Source organism: Gorilla gorilla, chromosome 14, assembly GCF_029281585.2.
Source record: "Gorilla gorilla gorilla isolate KB3781 chromosome 14, NHGRI_mGorGor1-v2.1_pri, whole genome shotgun sequence".
NCBI lineage: Eukaryota > Metazoa > Chordata > Mammalia > Primates > Hominidae > Gorilla > Gorilla gorilla.
This window is the reverse complement of record NC_073238.2, coordinates 92,292,714-92,308,210: the sequence shown is the minus strand read 5'-3', so window position 1 is coordinate 92,308,210 and position 15,497 is coordinate 92,292,714. Positions and strand designations below refer to the sequence as shown.

Sequence of the window (15,497 nt, the reverse complement as noted above, 5' to 3'; positions counted from 1 at the left end):
GACTGTGAGATTTTTGCCCCTGGTCTCAGTATTCTCATCTGTAAATGAGGAGATTGGATTGGATAATCTCCAAGGCTCTGTCCATCTCCAAACATCTCCTCCTAGGACTCCATGAATACGAATTTTACTGCCTCTGTGTTTATTAATTAGCTCTTCAATATGTCTCCTTTTTAAGAATGCAACTCATGGACAATATATTCTATATTCAGCAAGCAGTACATGAGTGCTCCAAAATGTAATATATTAAACTGACAACCTATTATTGTCTTGGTGTAACATCTCTGTGCCCCTGGTACATAATTAGCTTTAATCTATGTTAATTGCCTGCTGTTAATAAGATTGACTATGTCTACTGAATTCTCTTTTTGGCTTCCACAACCTATAATTATACCTAATGTACAAGTAATGATACCTAGTTGTAAGCTGTGAACCCAGTAGGTGCTCAGTAATTATTCACTGCCTAAGAGATCATAGAACTACTATCAGTCTTCCACTAATTTTTTCTGTGGCCCTGGTCAAATCACTTAACCTTTCTGAGTCTTAATTTCCTCTTCTGCAAAATAAATAGATTCATCTGGAACACTGGTTTTCAAAATTATTCAAACTACTGGGCCAAGATATTCTAAGGTTCATTCCCTCCATCTCTAAAATTTTACAATTTGTATATGTACCAACAAAACTTAAAAGGGGAAATTGTGAAACCATTCTTAAGATATATTTATATATAAAACAGTAATGTGTAATGATATTAAGTCTTCATTTAACCATAGACAAAAAGTGAGTTTCATTATCTCACTGACATTACTTCAAGAATTATTAAACTTTAGGTCCATAACCTTGCTGAGCACAGTAAATCTCTAAAGAATAATGAACCTCATAAAATTTCCACTGACTACCAGAAAACTCTTCTAAAATGAGGTGAATGATACTGCCAATGATTAGTCTAATGGAAGTGTCTAGGTCTTTTTTTAAAAATTAACTACCATTAATAAATTATCATCAATTTCAAAGACAAAAGTATTAATTTCAATACCACACAAAACAAAACAGCAGCAGCTCCTAGACTACCTATGCTCCTTCCTGCCCATTTGTCCAATCGCTCTGCTCAATTCCTTTACTGGAGGCTTACAGAAGAGAAAGCACCGCCATACATTGTTTCCAGCTGCCTCTCTTTCTTGCAATTAACAAATACTGAGACATCTAGGTTTCCACCTGTGATGATATTTTGAGATTTATATTCAATTTGCCCATAGAATAATTCTAAATCATTTCTATTAATTTTGGGTTTACTTAACAAGAAACACAACAAAAATCACATCCATCTCTTACCCATCAGTGTTTTTGACAGCTTTGGGGCTGACATTAATATGTTCATCAAGACCTTGTTCACTGCTAAAACAAAATTAGAGGAAATCGGCAAATTTCATACTGGCATTTCTTTTTTGTTTTGACAGGTGCAAGTCATTCAATAGAATCCTAGTGTAAGAACTCATAAGTTTACTGAGTTTCCAATTTATATATATTAGTTACCATTTTTTAATCCTCACAACAACTCAATGACATCAATATTAACACCACCGCCCCCACCCCCACCCCCACCCCCACCCCCACCCCCACAGCCTTTATAAACAAAGATATTGCATTTCAGAGGGATTAAGGCACTCCCTGGGGCCAGATACCTAAGTGACTGAGGGTGAACCAAAATTCCAACCACAGCAACTGGACCCCAAACTCCACACTCCTTTCCCCAACACCCTCCCTCTGTCTCATGTTCATAACAATCCCTTACATCCACACAATGCTTTTCACCAACATTATCTTCACAATAATTCAATGAGTGATAGCTTGGGGTTTCTCTGCCATGCTTTTATTAACTTTTGTCCAGTGTATAATGGATCTTAATTTCTCAAGAACAGAAGTAAATTCAATGTCATGCAAAAAATATTCTAATCAAGTATAAGAATATTATACTGTCAGTTTTTTCACAAGTCATTTAAATATTAATCCCTGGGTTTGTGAGAGAACAGAAAGCCAATATTTACTGATCTGTTCAGTTTTATGAACTTGTAATTTATTAACTATGAACTTATGGTTATAATCTAGTTATGCTGTTACTGTGTCAAAGGACTTTCTAAAGTAGTAATTACACAGAATTAGCTTCAATATTATAATTTTCTACAATAATATAATGAAATTAATGAAAGCAATAATAGACAGAAAAATCTATCCAGCATTATTACACATCAACTTGTTCTCATTTTTTTTCATGTCCCCTTTCAAAATGTCTTTAGTTAAATAATTAATCTTATTTTGGGGCATAAATTGGTGACTTGCTAAGAAGTCTTCAATTATCTTAATAAGTTTACCTTTTGTTTGCTGAAGGGATCACTTTGATAAGATTTTCCAAGTCTTGGTTCCTAAAAAAACGTTAAGTTTCAATAGCTAAGTCAACTAAAATCCAATAATTTGTATATTTTTTCAACCTTAATATTAATCAAATGACCTGCTAATTTAAAACTTCATCTATAAACTTTTAGCCTTATGTAAAAACAGGTGGCTACTATCAATTCATTTCTTGCATACATTTGTATATATGATAATTTAATTTAGTTTTATTTTTGTTTCTTTCACGTTAACCTCAAAGCAGAATTATTCCTAAACTCTTTATTTTACATATTTTATCTGTGTGGCAGAATTAAACCATTTAGAATATTTTCTGGAGGTTACAATGAGCGAGATAAAATATAAAATTATTCATTATTTCCATATGTTCCTTGCTCCCCTTCTTCCAAAACAAACAAAAACTGAGACTATTTGCAAAAAAAAAAAAAAAAGAAAAGAAAAGAAAAGAAAAAAGCAGTTATTTTCTGATTCTAAGTTATGCAGGTAATATAATATATATAATATAAATATGTAATATTCACACTACCCCAAGATATTAAATCAGTTCAGAATCACACTTCGTGCAAAGCTAAATTAGCGCAAGCAAGCCTTCAGTTTATATAATTTATGTTTTTATTGTAAACACTCACATAGGCATTCATAGCTCTACAGAGATGCTGCTGTTATCACAGTAATGATACCAACCCTAACACCAAAAGACCTGAATAGGAAACCTAATTTGTTATTGGATGATATGTTATATATCCTGGAGAGAAAATAATTGGAAAGACTTTTAACTAATCTTTAGGACTAATCTATAGGTTCATTTTATCATGTGTGTATCCTTCCATGTAAATTACTACATTCTATTACATTGAACTGTTTAAAATTGCCATTTTGTTGGTCAAAAATAATTGAATGTCAGCAATTTCATAAGATTCAACCTCCCAGGAAAATTTATTTGCTTTCTTCTTCACATTGAGTAGTGCTATGGGGATTTAACAATGAAGAAAAAATTGTAAGAGTAATAATAATACTAACAGATAATGTCTAATAAGCACTTGAACACTAAGTGTTTCACGAGCATGATCATATTTAATTTTTCTAGAAACTCATGAAGAAATTAACTCTTACAATCCTGATTTTACATATAAAAAAGCTGAGGCTTAAAGGAGGTTAAGCAATTTGTCCAAGACTACACAGCTAGCAAAAGGTTCTCTGAAGTAAAAAAATCTCACTACCAAGTAAAAGAAAGAAACACACAACCAAATGCAGTACATGGCAGCACGTGGCTACCAAAATACAGCCTCAAACATTATAAAGGAAAGGCCATGAATAATCAGGCCATCTTCACCTTTAGAAACTAAGTCACCTCGGGAGAGGGAAAAGGCAACTGTCTTTCACTGAATCTTAATGTGTAATGTAATTATATGGTCTCTGGATTTAGTGTCTGACCCTCAACAGTAAAAATAAAGTTGTATTAATATATGCCAAATCAGGGGGGTGGTAGGCTGTATTTCAGAATCCACTTCAACTACATTCAGATTTGATTCTCTTCACACACTCAAATAAAATACTGTGTAGTCTAGGGGTCAGCAAACTATGGCCCTCAAGCTAAATCCAACTTGCAGCCTGCTTTTGTAAATAAAGTTTTATTGAAACGCAGCCATGCCCATTTGTTCACAAGGTACTTATGGCTGCTTTCACACTATTGGCAGAGATGACTAGTTAAAAACAGAGACAATTTTGTCCCTGAAACCAGAACTATTTACTATTAGCCCATTAAGAAAAAGTTGCTGACCTCTGACCTAGTCTAAATAAGCTCTGTTTGATAGCCACATACTGTAAAATAGACTGTATTCCAATATGCAAAATAAGATAGGAAATCTGCTGAGAGAAGATATATATCTTGGTATCTTTTACATCTAACTCATGTTCAAATTCATATAACAATATACATTTACAAGCTGGTGGTTTTGTTATGCCTGTTTATTTACTTAACATGATATGTCTTAGACAAGATTCTTTCTATATAAAAGACAAATGTCATTCTTTTTTCAATGAACTGAGAATAATTTTTTAAATGACTTCCCAACTTTAAGAGCTGTTTGGGTGGTAGACAATAAGAAGAGAGGGAATACATGATGGAAGAAGAAGGAGGAAGAATTTTTTATCATATGAAGACCTTTCTTTAGGTTACTTAGATCAGGGAAATTGTTTGGGGTGATGTTTTGTCTCATGGGGAATCCCCATTAATTTTTAAGGAAATCCTCAGCATGGAACACAATCTCATACTGGTAAGAGATCATTCCTGTCTTTCAAGGAATTCTCTCTCCCATGGCCAGAGAGCCTTCAGCAAGTGCTTGAACACTAAATTTCTGACACAGGATCTGTTGATTTGGGTCCCATCATTGGTTGTCTCTATGGCGGGACAATGCAATTTATCTTTTTTTTTTTTTTTGACGGAGTCTTGCTCTGTTGCCCAGGCTGGAGTGCAGTGGTGCCATCTCGGCTCACTGCAACCTCCACCTCCTGGGTTCATGCCATTCTCCTGCCTCAGCCTCCCGAGTAGCTGAGATTACAGGCACCCACCACCACGCCCAGCTAAATTTTTGTATTTTTAGTAGAGACAGGGTTTCACCATGTTAGTCAGGATGGTCTCCATCTCCTGACCTCATGATCCTCCCGCCTCGGCCTCCTAAACTGTTGGGGTTACAGGCGTAAGCCACCGCACAATTTATCATGTTTTTAAGCTCTTTAGGGAAAAAAAAGGGGGAGAAATAGAGAGTTCCATAAACCTTACCCTTGGTTAGTTCTGTTTCTTTCAGGAGTCACTTTAATGAGGCTGTCGAGACTTTGGCCCCTTAAAAACATAGAAAATCAGATCAGTGGTAGATTTACATCGAATGGTTTCAAGTGTTTGTTAAAACAGAGAAATACTTTTATTATAAAATATTTCTTAAAATAATAAAATTAGAGATCATCTCAGAGGGCTGGGGGTTTTCAGTGTTGACTGTGAATATACATATAGGGACCTAACTAAAACTGGAGAGAAATAATGAATAAGAACTTCTAGAAAATGTTTGATGTCCCAGGCCAGGCACTCTTCTTAGTGATTTACATGATTTGTCTAATTTAATACTCACATCAATCCTATGACATAGGAAGTATTATTATTCCAGTTTCATAGAGGGAATAACTGAGACACAGAAACCTTAAGTAATTTTCCCACATGGCTACTGGTAGCAGAGCTGGGATTTAAAGCTAGGTAATCTGGGTGCAGAATGCCTGTGCCTTACCATGACACCAAACATCTATTGGAACTTAGTAACTGAATTAGATTTGGGAGTGTTGGGAGAGCTCCTCGTGCAATTTCCTCACTTTGAGGATGAGAAACTGAAGCCCAAACAGAAGTGACTAGTTTGAGCACACACAGGTAAGAGGAGCAGAGACAGGCCTAGACCCACAACTATGGGGTCCGGTCTAGTTCTCTTTCCCCTCTACTGTGTCATCCATCCCTTCTGCTTAAGAAAAAGAACAAACCAATGAATAAAAATGTCCTGTCCATCCTGGGAAAACAACTTTATTCCTGATTAGTCAAAGAGTAATTGTCTCATTGTATCAGAAATTGGTTGACCAAAATTTTTAACATTTCAGATGTGAGGTAGGCAGGGTTACACGGCTTTTCTTGAAGGATCATTGGGTTCAGCATCAGTCAGCTGAAATGATGCTTTAATTATACTTTTAGGCATTGGTTACTATGAAACAAAAAAGGGAGCTTATTAAATCTTACCCTTGAGTACTTTTTTCTGTTCCTGGATTCACTTTGATGAAGTTATTAAGGTCTTTGGAACTTCAAACAAAAAAACATAAAACATGATAAATAAAAATGGAATTAAATCAATTGGCTGTTTTGATTTAAAGGATACATGTACTCAAGATAAATTTTACTATTGAGTTTTGAGATAAATTGATACCAGTCTATGCTCTTAATTTAAAAGACTAAAATTTGTGACCTTCTTACCAATCACTGGTACACTGACGTAGTTTCTCATTTACCCCCAAAATAAAACCATATAATTAGAGCAAGACTCCATTTAAAAAAATCAGTTAATGAGTGACATAATAATCTGCCAAAAACTCTCACCTGGTTCCCCTAAGCATTCCATCTAATGCTATAGCTATAACTAAACTGTTTTGTTAATAATTTCCATTTGTAATATCCTTTTTTAAAAAATGGATTTTATATCCATTATTTCATTCATTCCTAACAACTATCAAGTGACAAAAAACAAATATTATTATTATTTTGGCATGGTGTTTGGCTCTGTCGTCCAGGCTGGAGTGCAGTGGCTGGATCTTGGCTCATTGTAACTTCCACCTCCTGGGTTCAAACGATTCTCCTGTCATAGCCTCCCAAGTAGCTGGGACTATAGGTGCACTCCACCATGCCTGGCTAATTTTTGTATTTTTTATAGAGACACGGTTTCACTATGTTGGCCAGGCTGGACTTGAACCCCCGACCTCAAGTAATCCGCCCGCCTTGGCCTCCCAAAGAGCTGGGATTACAGGCGTGAGCCACCGTATCCGGCCAAACAAACATTATGATCCTCAGTTTATAACTAAGGAGGCTGAAGCTCAGCATTCAAGGGACTTGTTCAAAGACACCAAGCTGGTAAGTAATGGGGTTCAGACTTTCTGATTCCAATCCAAAGGTTTTTCAACACATCTTCTTTCCTGAGTGCCACAAATGGATGGGGAAGGGGAAGGAGGAGAGGTAAGACATAGTCCTCACCCTTGGTTACTTCTCTTTACTTCAGGGGTCACTTTGATGAGATTATCAAGGCTCTGGCCCCTTTAAAACATTGAAGAAATGGTAAGATTGACAACACATAACAATGGTAGACTGACAACAAGAAGATAAAGCTATTTCATTAAAACTCAGAAGCAGTGTAAACACTCATTGAGATCACGCCAAGGAGTTGAAGACTGAAGATTGTGAAAGGTGACTATGCAGAAATATGTAGGGATTTGTACATCTCTGAAATTCACTGAGACTCAGGGAGACATTATTTTAGTCTCAGAGCCATTTGGCCGCTAGTAAGTATTGCACTAGGATTCTCTCTACTTTTATGCACTAAATGCTATAATTTTAGCTTTTACCAGGTGCACAAAACATTTTTGTAACTTAGTCTATATACTTGTTTCATGAAGCATTCCAGAAGGCATACTCTTTATCAACCTCCAACATGTAGAACTTTAAAACCAGCTTTGGAGAATCCATATTTTGTAAAATTGGCATTCATTAGCAGATTTTTCTATCACAAAACTGTATTAAGATTAATACACCAATTTGTTAAAAATCTATGATATGCAACCCAGTAATTGCTTCTGGTACTTATAACTGTGTGTTAGAATTATGAATTTTGACTAGCTGTTTTTGGCAACAAACAATAGGAATATTAAAATCTACAGAGTTCTGAAACATTCTGAAATGTAAGATATATCAACTGTAATATCTTACAGTAATATCAACTGTAATATAAAGCGCAACACTCTGGCTGGGCATGGTGGCTCATTTCTGTAATCCCAGCATTTTGGAAGGCCAAGGTGGGAGGATCGCTTGAGCCCAGGAGATCCAGGCCAGACTGGGCAACACAGCAAGATCCTGTCTCCATAATCTTTTTTTTTTTAATTAGCCTGGAATGGTGGTGCACACCTGTGGCTCCAGCTACTCATGTGGCTCATGTGGCTGAGGTGAGAAGATCCCCATGAGCCCAGGCTTTTGAGGCTGCAGTGAGCTGTGATTGCACCACTGCACTCCAGCCTGGGACACAGCAAGACCCTGTCTCAGAAACAAATAAAATAAAATAAAGTTCCACACAGTCATCGAAAACATTTTAGTAGTTTCTTGTTACTCTTTAGTATACCTCGGTTTCTGATCTTAGTGGAATTTTGCTTTTCTCCCTGCATCTACATGTGTTTTCTGCATACCAGTAGCAGCAGTAAATGCTGCTCTGATCTACAGAGGATGCCACATAGGGAAAAGAACATCCACAGGAAGGCCCTTTTGCACTGCGTCTCCATGCTCTGTGACCCTATTAAGGCCATGTCCAAAGCCCCAAGGTTTTGTCTATACAACATCAAAGACACAGATATTTGGAAGCAACTAGATGCTGATTCAAGTCTTTTATTTGTATCCAGATGTCTGAGAATGTGATATACAGACTCAAAGTAGCAATAATTACTTTGAACCTTTGTCATGCAAATAATGAAACAATTAGCCCCACAGAAGCAATCACTCTACTCCAGATTACTCCTTGTTCATTTCTGCCTAAATGAAGTATGTGGGATTTGAAGGCCAGTGACTGAGAAAAATAAAATTCCCGGGATGCTATTTCCAGACTTGTGTATTCAAAAAAATAACAAAACGGTAAGCATTACAACCCTCCCTTTGTGCTGGTTGTGGGGTTTGCTTTAACTATATTTTTAGGACTTGATCTCTTTAAATTTTAAATAAAGCACATAATAAAATAAGGTTATTTAAATCTCATAGTTCATAAAGTCCATAAGGACTACGCATACGCTCACACACACAGGTACATACACATCCACGTACATATGCACTCATATACACAAAAAAGCACATGTGTATATTTACACATATGCTCATGAAAACACAAGCATCGTGCATACGTATGCAATCACACATGTACAATGTACACACATGCAATGCACACACTCATGTACATGGGAAATTACATATGCATATAGACACATACATGTAGACATGCACATGAATGCACACATGCACAAAAACATTTGTGTGCATGCATACACACATAAGCATAGGCATGCCCACATATACACACACCAACATATGAAGGAAAATAAGTCCTGATTGGAAATATTATTATTTTTTCAGACAGAGTCTCACTCTGTCGCCCAGGCTGGAGTGGTGGTGGCACCATCTCGGCTCACTGCAACCTCTGCCTCCCAGGTTCAAGCGATTCTCCTGCCTCAGCCTCCTGAGTAGTTGGGACGCCCAGCTAATTTTTTGTATTTTTAATAGAGACAGGGTTTCGCTGTGTTAGCCAGGATGGTCTCGATCCCCTGACCTCGTGATCCACCCGCCTCGGCCTCCCAAAGTGCTGGGATTACAGGCTTGAGCCACCGTGCTCGGCCTGGAAATATTATTTTTAATAAAAATTAGAAAAGGAACATGGATTTTTCTTGGCAAGTAGAAATTAAATATTTGAACACTAAATTATGATGAAAATATAATTCACCTGAATCTTTATTGCTGCAACAATTACTTGTATCTACTATGTGCCCGGCACGAGAATCTTATGATCCCTCTACGGTAAATGAGTAAACTGAGGCACAGGGAGATAGTTAGCAAGTGATAGAGCCAGAATTTGAATCTAGGATTTTTGGATTCCCTGCTCGCACTGACTACCTCGGGTTACCTCCCTGAACCACCCAGGTACTGAAGGAAATCAATGTTTTCTTCTCCTTCTATGGGTTGCAAGCTTGTGCAAGCCTTGAATTCACTGGGTCGCGGTGCCTCTGACCATGCCACACCTACACAAACAGGGCAGGCATGATAGTGTGCACACCAGCTTTTCAACTAACTGAGCCTTTGCCCTCCCAACTGGGCCTGCAGGCATCCATGACACATGTTAGAATCAACAAATAATATTATGAACTGAGCTAACTGGATGGAAAGGAATTCAAGGGAAACTACATGCAATTGTTTGTTGCTGTTTCCAGCAACATGCCAACAAATTCAGTTTCAAAAATATTCCATCTGCCTTATAAGAAATAAAAAGCAAGAAGACATAAGCTCTCCAGACTTACTTGACAACTCATGGGTAAGAACAAAGCACACTTTGTTAAGCTCTTCATCTTTAAATACACACCACACTACATGCACATACACACACTACACACAAATATCCCACACACGCGCATGTAGATCATACATATACACATCCACACATGCATTTATACATACGCACACACACTTATACACACACGCATTTATACACACATGCACTTAAATCCACATACTACTGATACACATGCACATACACTCACATACACTACTTACATCTACATACATATGCACTTACACATACATACATGCACTTACATATAAACACACTACTTATATATTCACACACATACACTAATACATGTACTCACACTAGCATACAAAGAAATAAATCATTTAGTTCAGTAGAGAAGGTCAGCCCAAATTCCCATTTAATTTCTCAAAATTATTTGATAACAAACTTTGCCCAAGAATAAAATGCAGGAGATTTAGGTGTATCACTTGCACAGAATTACTTACTATGAAGTGTTTAGAGAAAAAAGAGCTCAGTTTGTTTTGGCCTGAATTCCAATTTACTGTCCTGAATACCAACACTCAGAATTCTAACGTGCTTCTAAATGCCAGACAAAGGGGAGGGGGGAACTTTAAATGTCTTACCTCCTAATATTATTATTTGTTTCAGGATCCACTTTAATAAGCCCATCAAGGTCTTGTTTTCTTTGAAAAAGGAAATTAATTTTAATGAATGATGTTAAAATATAGCACTAATCAGATGAATAATGGCTGGAAAAATTAAGAAGTGGTAATGTAAATTTTTAAAGCTCTAAAAGAAAATGAAAATATTCTCTTACAACTTGAGCTGAAGACCATTTAATGTTGCTTATTTGTTAGTAATAAATCTGATTTTTTGTTTTGTTCTCAGAATACATAAGTATATATGAAACTTGCTATTTAACAAAATCAACTTTGCCTTCAGATACATCTTGTTAGAACACTCCAAGCAGGCAGCATTGAAATAACATTAAGTTAGATTAAGTTCTACACTGGACCCAGACAGTATAAATTTCTACTCAACAAACTGGATACAATTGCCTATTCTGTTTTAAGTAGTAAGAATAATGTTGAGAATCATAATTTCATAATAACAAGAATTTAACAATATTAACTAAAAGAATAAGAATGTATGCTTTCATATAAACTCAGCTATCTACCTAGCCCAAACCCTTTTAAATATCATTTCCTTCAGAGTAGATCATGGTGAGCAAAAAAGGGCAAGAAAAAACAGCTCACGTAGTAGAAAAACTAATGATTCACTCCCCAGGGGGACACAGGCCACCCCATTAAAATACTTTGATATCATAAAAGGCAGAAGCAGAATCTAAAAGGGACAGGAGGGGAAGGCAGAAGCACTGTGATTGGGTGCCACTGCCATGTCAACACAGCTCTGAATAGGAGATAAAGTGGTGGGAGGTCCTCACTCCCCCTGTGTGTGCCAGCCCAGCCTCCCCTGGGCTGCCTCCTGAGACCACCACCCTTAGAGGAGCTGAATTACCAGAGCTCCAATGATGGCTCACTCTTGGCCATCTCTGTCATTTTGGAAATACACTTTGAAAATTTTGTCAAGACTGTGCATTCTTTAGGCACAAAGAAATTCAATTCAGTCACTTACTCTGAAGACAAATCAAAGCCCAAAATCTGGGCAAAAAGGCAATTTACTATCAAACATTAAGACAATGCTCCAAAAGTTAGTGGTTTTATTGGGGACAAGGAGGGATGGTTGTGTGGCCTATCTTTATTGTCTAATTCCATGCTAATAAAACACGATTATGAAGCTAAAAAGCCAAATTATTTTATCTTCTGATTGACACTTAACAGAAACCATAATTAAAGACATTAATTATTTTTACCCGGTGGTATTTTCATGTCCTTTGGGATTTACTTCGGTAGCATTATCAAGGTCTTCACTTCTTTAAAAAAAAAAGTTTATATCAGTTTCAAAACATTCCCATAATATTAGACACATACATCTTCTGTATTCCCAATGATTAATTCAAGCTTTTGGAGAAAATTATTATACTGACATTAAATTGGCTTTTAGTATAAAAATTGCCAATCAATAACATAGTTTAATTAATCCTTAGGATTTTATTGGGCTATATGTAAATGTAAATTTAGATCGAATATACTGTAGATTCTTTGAAGTGAAGATCAGGGCACCAGGGATTAGACACAGAAGAGAGAAGCCAAACAAAGATGTGGTGCCCTCAATATCACATAATTAATATGAGAGAAAATAACCAATATTTAGAGACATCTGTTCAGTTCTCACCTTCTGCTCGTTTTATTCATCCTGGCATTCACTTTAACAACAGATTCGAGATTTTGTCTTCTTTGGAAAAAACACCAAAACTTGTCAGTTAGGTTACAGTACAATTTTCTCTGAAATCTGTATAATCAAGAATGTCCCTGAATGTGGTGTCAGGTGTTTTCAGGACCAAATGACCAAAAAGAGCTTTGATGTAATTATCCTTAACTTACCTTTAGTAATTTCCACAATAGCATTTCATTTAAATGTGTCTAAATCAGTTTAGAAAGTCTTCTCAATGTGGCTCTCGCTGTGCAATTTTGTCCTTTATATTTCTTAATTTAAATTAAAATTTGACTCATCTCTTAATTATTTAAGAAAATATGGAATAAGAGATTATGTAGCAGGTTTTCCTGCACCTACTTCAATGTAACTCAAATCAGAGGTCCTATGAAACAGCACTCAACATATTCCTTTTGCCTACTAGGTCTGATGGGTCAAAGCAGTACAAGAGTTCACTGCCACAAAGGAAAGCATAACACTCCTATTCCTAATGAGGTAAAAAAGCTAACCTGAATAAAAAGAGCTCCATCAAGGTAGGAGATTGACTTACCCTTTCTCATTTTTGTCAGTCCTTTGATTAACTTTAATCGGACTTCCAAGGCTTTGGGTTCTTTACAACATTGGGGGAAAAGAAAGAGAAAGAGAGAGTGAGGCAAGAGCAACTCAGTGGTATATTCAGACTCTCGTAATGACAACAGCAGATTTCCCACAAGAGAATCTCATAAGATACAATCAGTGCCTAAAGGATCAGAAGTCCTTGGAAATACTGAATTCAGGTGGCTCTATCCATCATGCAAAATGCATAAGCAGCAGCCTGAGACTAAGATACCAACCATTACTCAGTTATGATGGAGTCAAAAGTTTTAACCAAGGCTTTTGCTTTCTTGGAGGTGGGTTGGTGGGAGGCTAATTTTAATACATATATTGAGATACTGTCTTATTTAAGCATGAAAATCATTTACATCGGGGTAGAAATCAATTGATCAATATTTTAAGTCTAAATACTTTGAGAATTCAGACAAGTCATTTCTCTTAAAAAGTTAGCAGATGTGTTTAAAGGGTCTGAAGTCACCTTGGTAAAGTCAAAATAACTGTTATGGTCCCAGCACTTTATATAAATGAAATAAAACTTTCACATGCTAATGATTAAAAATTATTAGCGAATATGAAAGCTAATCTCTTTAAATCCCCCCAGGCTTCCAAGTATTATGCTTTGCCATTTTCATCTCTCTGTGATAAGACTGTAGACATTTTAAGTTATTTCAATGTGAGAAAGAAGGAAGGGAAGAAGAAAAAAGAACTAGGACTTTTTCTCTACCATGCAGACAAGATCAGTTATTCCTGCACCAAAACTCAGTTGTTATCAAATTATCCCAGATTATAAATCTTTTTCCTAGCCCACAAAATGATCTACTTAAGATGCACATCCTACTTTTCCTTTTGTCTACCACTTTTGCAGAACTCTCCAAACTGTTTTTGAAAAATATCTGGAACCTCATCTATTCCTAGAAAGTTCATACAGCCATGTACAAAAAAAAAAAAAAAAGAGACTGTTTTTCAACTTCATCTATTCCACATTTGAAAAAAATCGCCTATAATATGTTGGCATGTTTACATTATAATCATATGTTATTAACAAGCCTGTGCGATGGTTACTGCCAATGCTTTTCATCATGTAGACTTTGTTAAGTGTTCTACATCATAAAGGGTTAAGAATGCATCGCCAAGATTGGTTTGGAAAGCTAAAATGCCATTCTGGGCATAGATTGGCACAGATAAATGGTTTTTAAAAATAACTGTGACAATAGAAATAATTCTCATGTTAGAAAGGCAAATTTCATGACTAACCAAATACAAAGTAAACAGCCAATCTGGAAGGCAAAAATAGTAGAGATCTCATAAATCCTTGCCCTTTGTCATTCTTGACTATTCTGGGATTTTCTCTAGTGAAATAGTCACGGCTTTGGTTTCTTTCAACAAGAAAAATAATATCAGTCATGTAAGTCAATTATCTAGTATATCAGTCAGGCTAGAACTATAAGGCAACCTCTTAAATGCTATCAGTTCAGTTACTAATCATAAATTAACCCATTTTATGATTTAAAATAAATAAAAGCATAGCTTTTCATTTAAAGGTATTTACAAATAGGTATGAAGAGATATACATATGAAATGACCCAACTAAGATTCCAACTGAGAAGTGCCTTTATACACTCTAAAGATTTCAGTGGTGGCCGGGCGTGGTGGCTCATGCATGTAATACTAACACTTTGGAAGGCCTAGGTGGGCAGATCACGTGAGGTCAGGAATTCAAGACCAGCCTGGCCAACATGGTAAAACACCATCTCTACTAAAAATACAAAAATTAGCTGGGTGTGGTGGTGGGCACTTGTAATCCCAGCTACTCGGAAGGCTGGGGCAAAAGAATCACTTGAACCCGGGAGGCGGTGGCTACAGTGAGCCAAGGTAGGGCCTCAGAGCAAGACTCTGTCTTAAAGAAAAGAAAAAGAGAGAAAGAGACTTCAGTGGTGAGGGGCTATGCTCCCAGCACCTAAATGCCTTAATATAAATGTATTTAGTTCATAAACCAACCTATTCTCCACTACTTGTAACAGCTAGTTGTGTTTCTTTCCATTTTAGATATGAAGGGCAACTGGGAGATCATCTAGGTCATATCCTTCATTTTATGGAATGAGGAAACAGAGCTCTCCAGAAATTAGACAACTTGCCCAGGGTCACCCAGATTGATGTTGGTGGCAAAACCAGCACCAAGATACACACTATCCCTGGACCCCAGTCTGAGGCTTATTCCACCAGCCTGCCTGACCCTTGTACTAAGCAGGAGGTCTCCTCCAGAAAATAGTACACCATCTGGGACTCAATCAAAATGGTCTGTCTTAATAAAATCTT

At 36.6% G+C, this 15,497-nt stretch overlaps 1 protein-coding gene and 1 long non-coding RNA gene across 20 annotated transcripts in view; one reads left to right on the top strand and one right to left on the bottom strand.

Annotated features, from left to right (window-relative positions):
• SCEL (sciellin) overlaps positions 1-15,497 on the bottom strand; it is a 169,363-nt gene that overhangs the window by 29,938 nt on the left and 123,928 nt on the right. For 8 of the 19 annotated variants that reach the window (XM_055359648.2, XM_055359655.2, XM_055359649.2 and 5 more), the window contains 9 exons: positions 13,138-13,197; positions 12,549-12,608; positions 12,127-12,186; positions 10,877-10,936; positions 7,178-7,237; positions 6,176-6,235; positions 5,186-5,245; positions 2,367-2,417; positions 1,330-1,392 (listed from right to left, as the gene is read on the bottom strand). In XM_055359648.2, the coding sequence (XP_055215623.2) occupies positions 1,330-1,392; positions 2,367-2,417; positions 5,186-5,245; positions 6,176-6,235; positions 7,178-7,237; positions 10,877-10,936; positions 12,127-12,186; positions 12,549-12,608; positions 13,138-13,197 (534 nt within the window). The remainder of the gene's footprint in view (positions 1-1,329; positions 1,393-2,366; positions 2,418-5,185; positions 5,246-6,175; positions 6,236-7,177; positions 7,238-10,876; positions 10,937-12,126; positions 12,187-12,548; positions 12,609-13,137; positions 13,198-15,497) is intronic. The other 11 variants (XM_055359650.2, XM_055359657.2, XM_055359652.2 and 8 more) reach the window with 5 other exon arrangements.
• On the top strand, positions 8,741-15,493 carry LOC134757014 (uncharacterized). The gene is made up of 4 exons (XR_010130610.1): positions 8,741-8,815; positions 10,902-11,021; positions 13,012-13,120; positions 15,228-15,493. It is a non-coding gene; the product is annotated as an uncharacterized lncRNA (long non-coding RNA).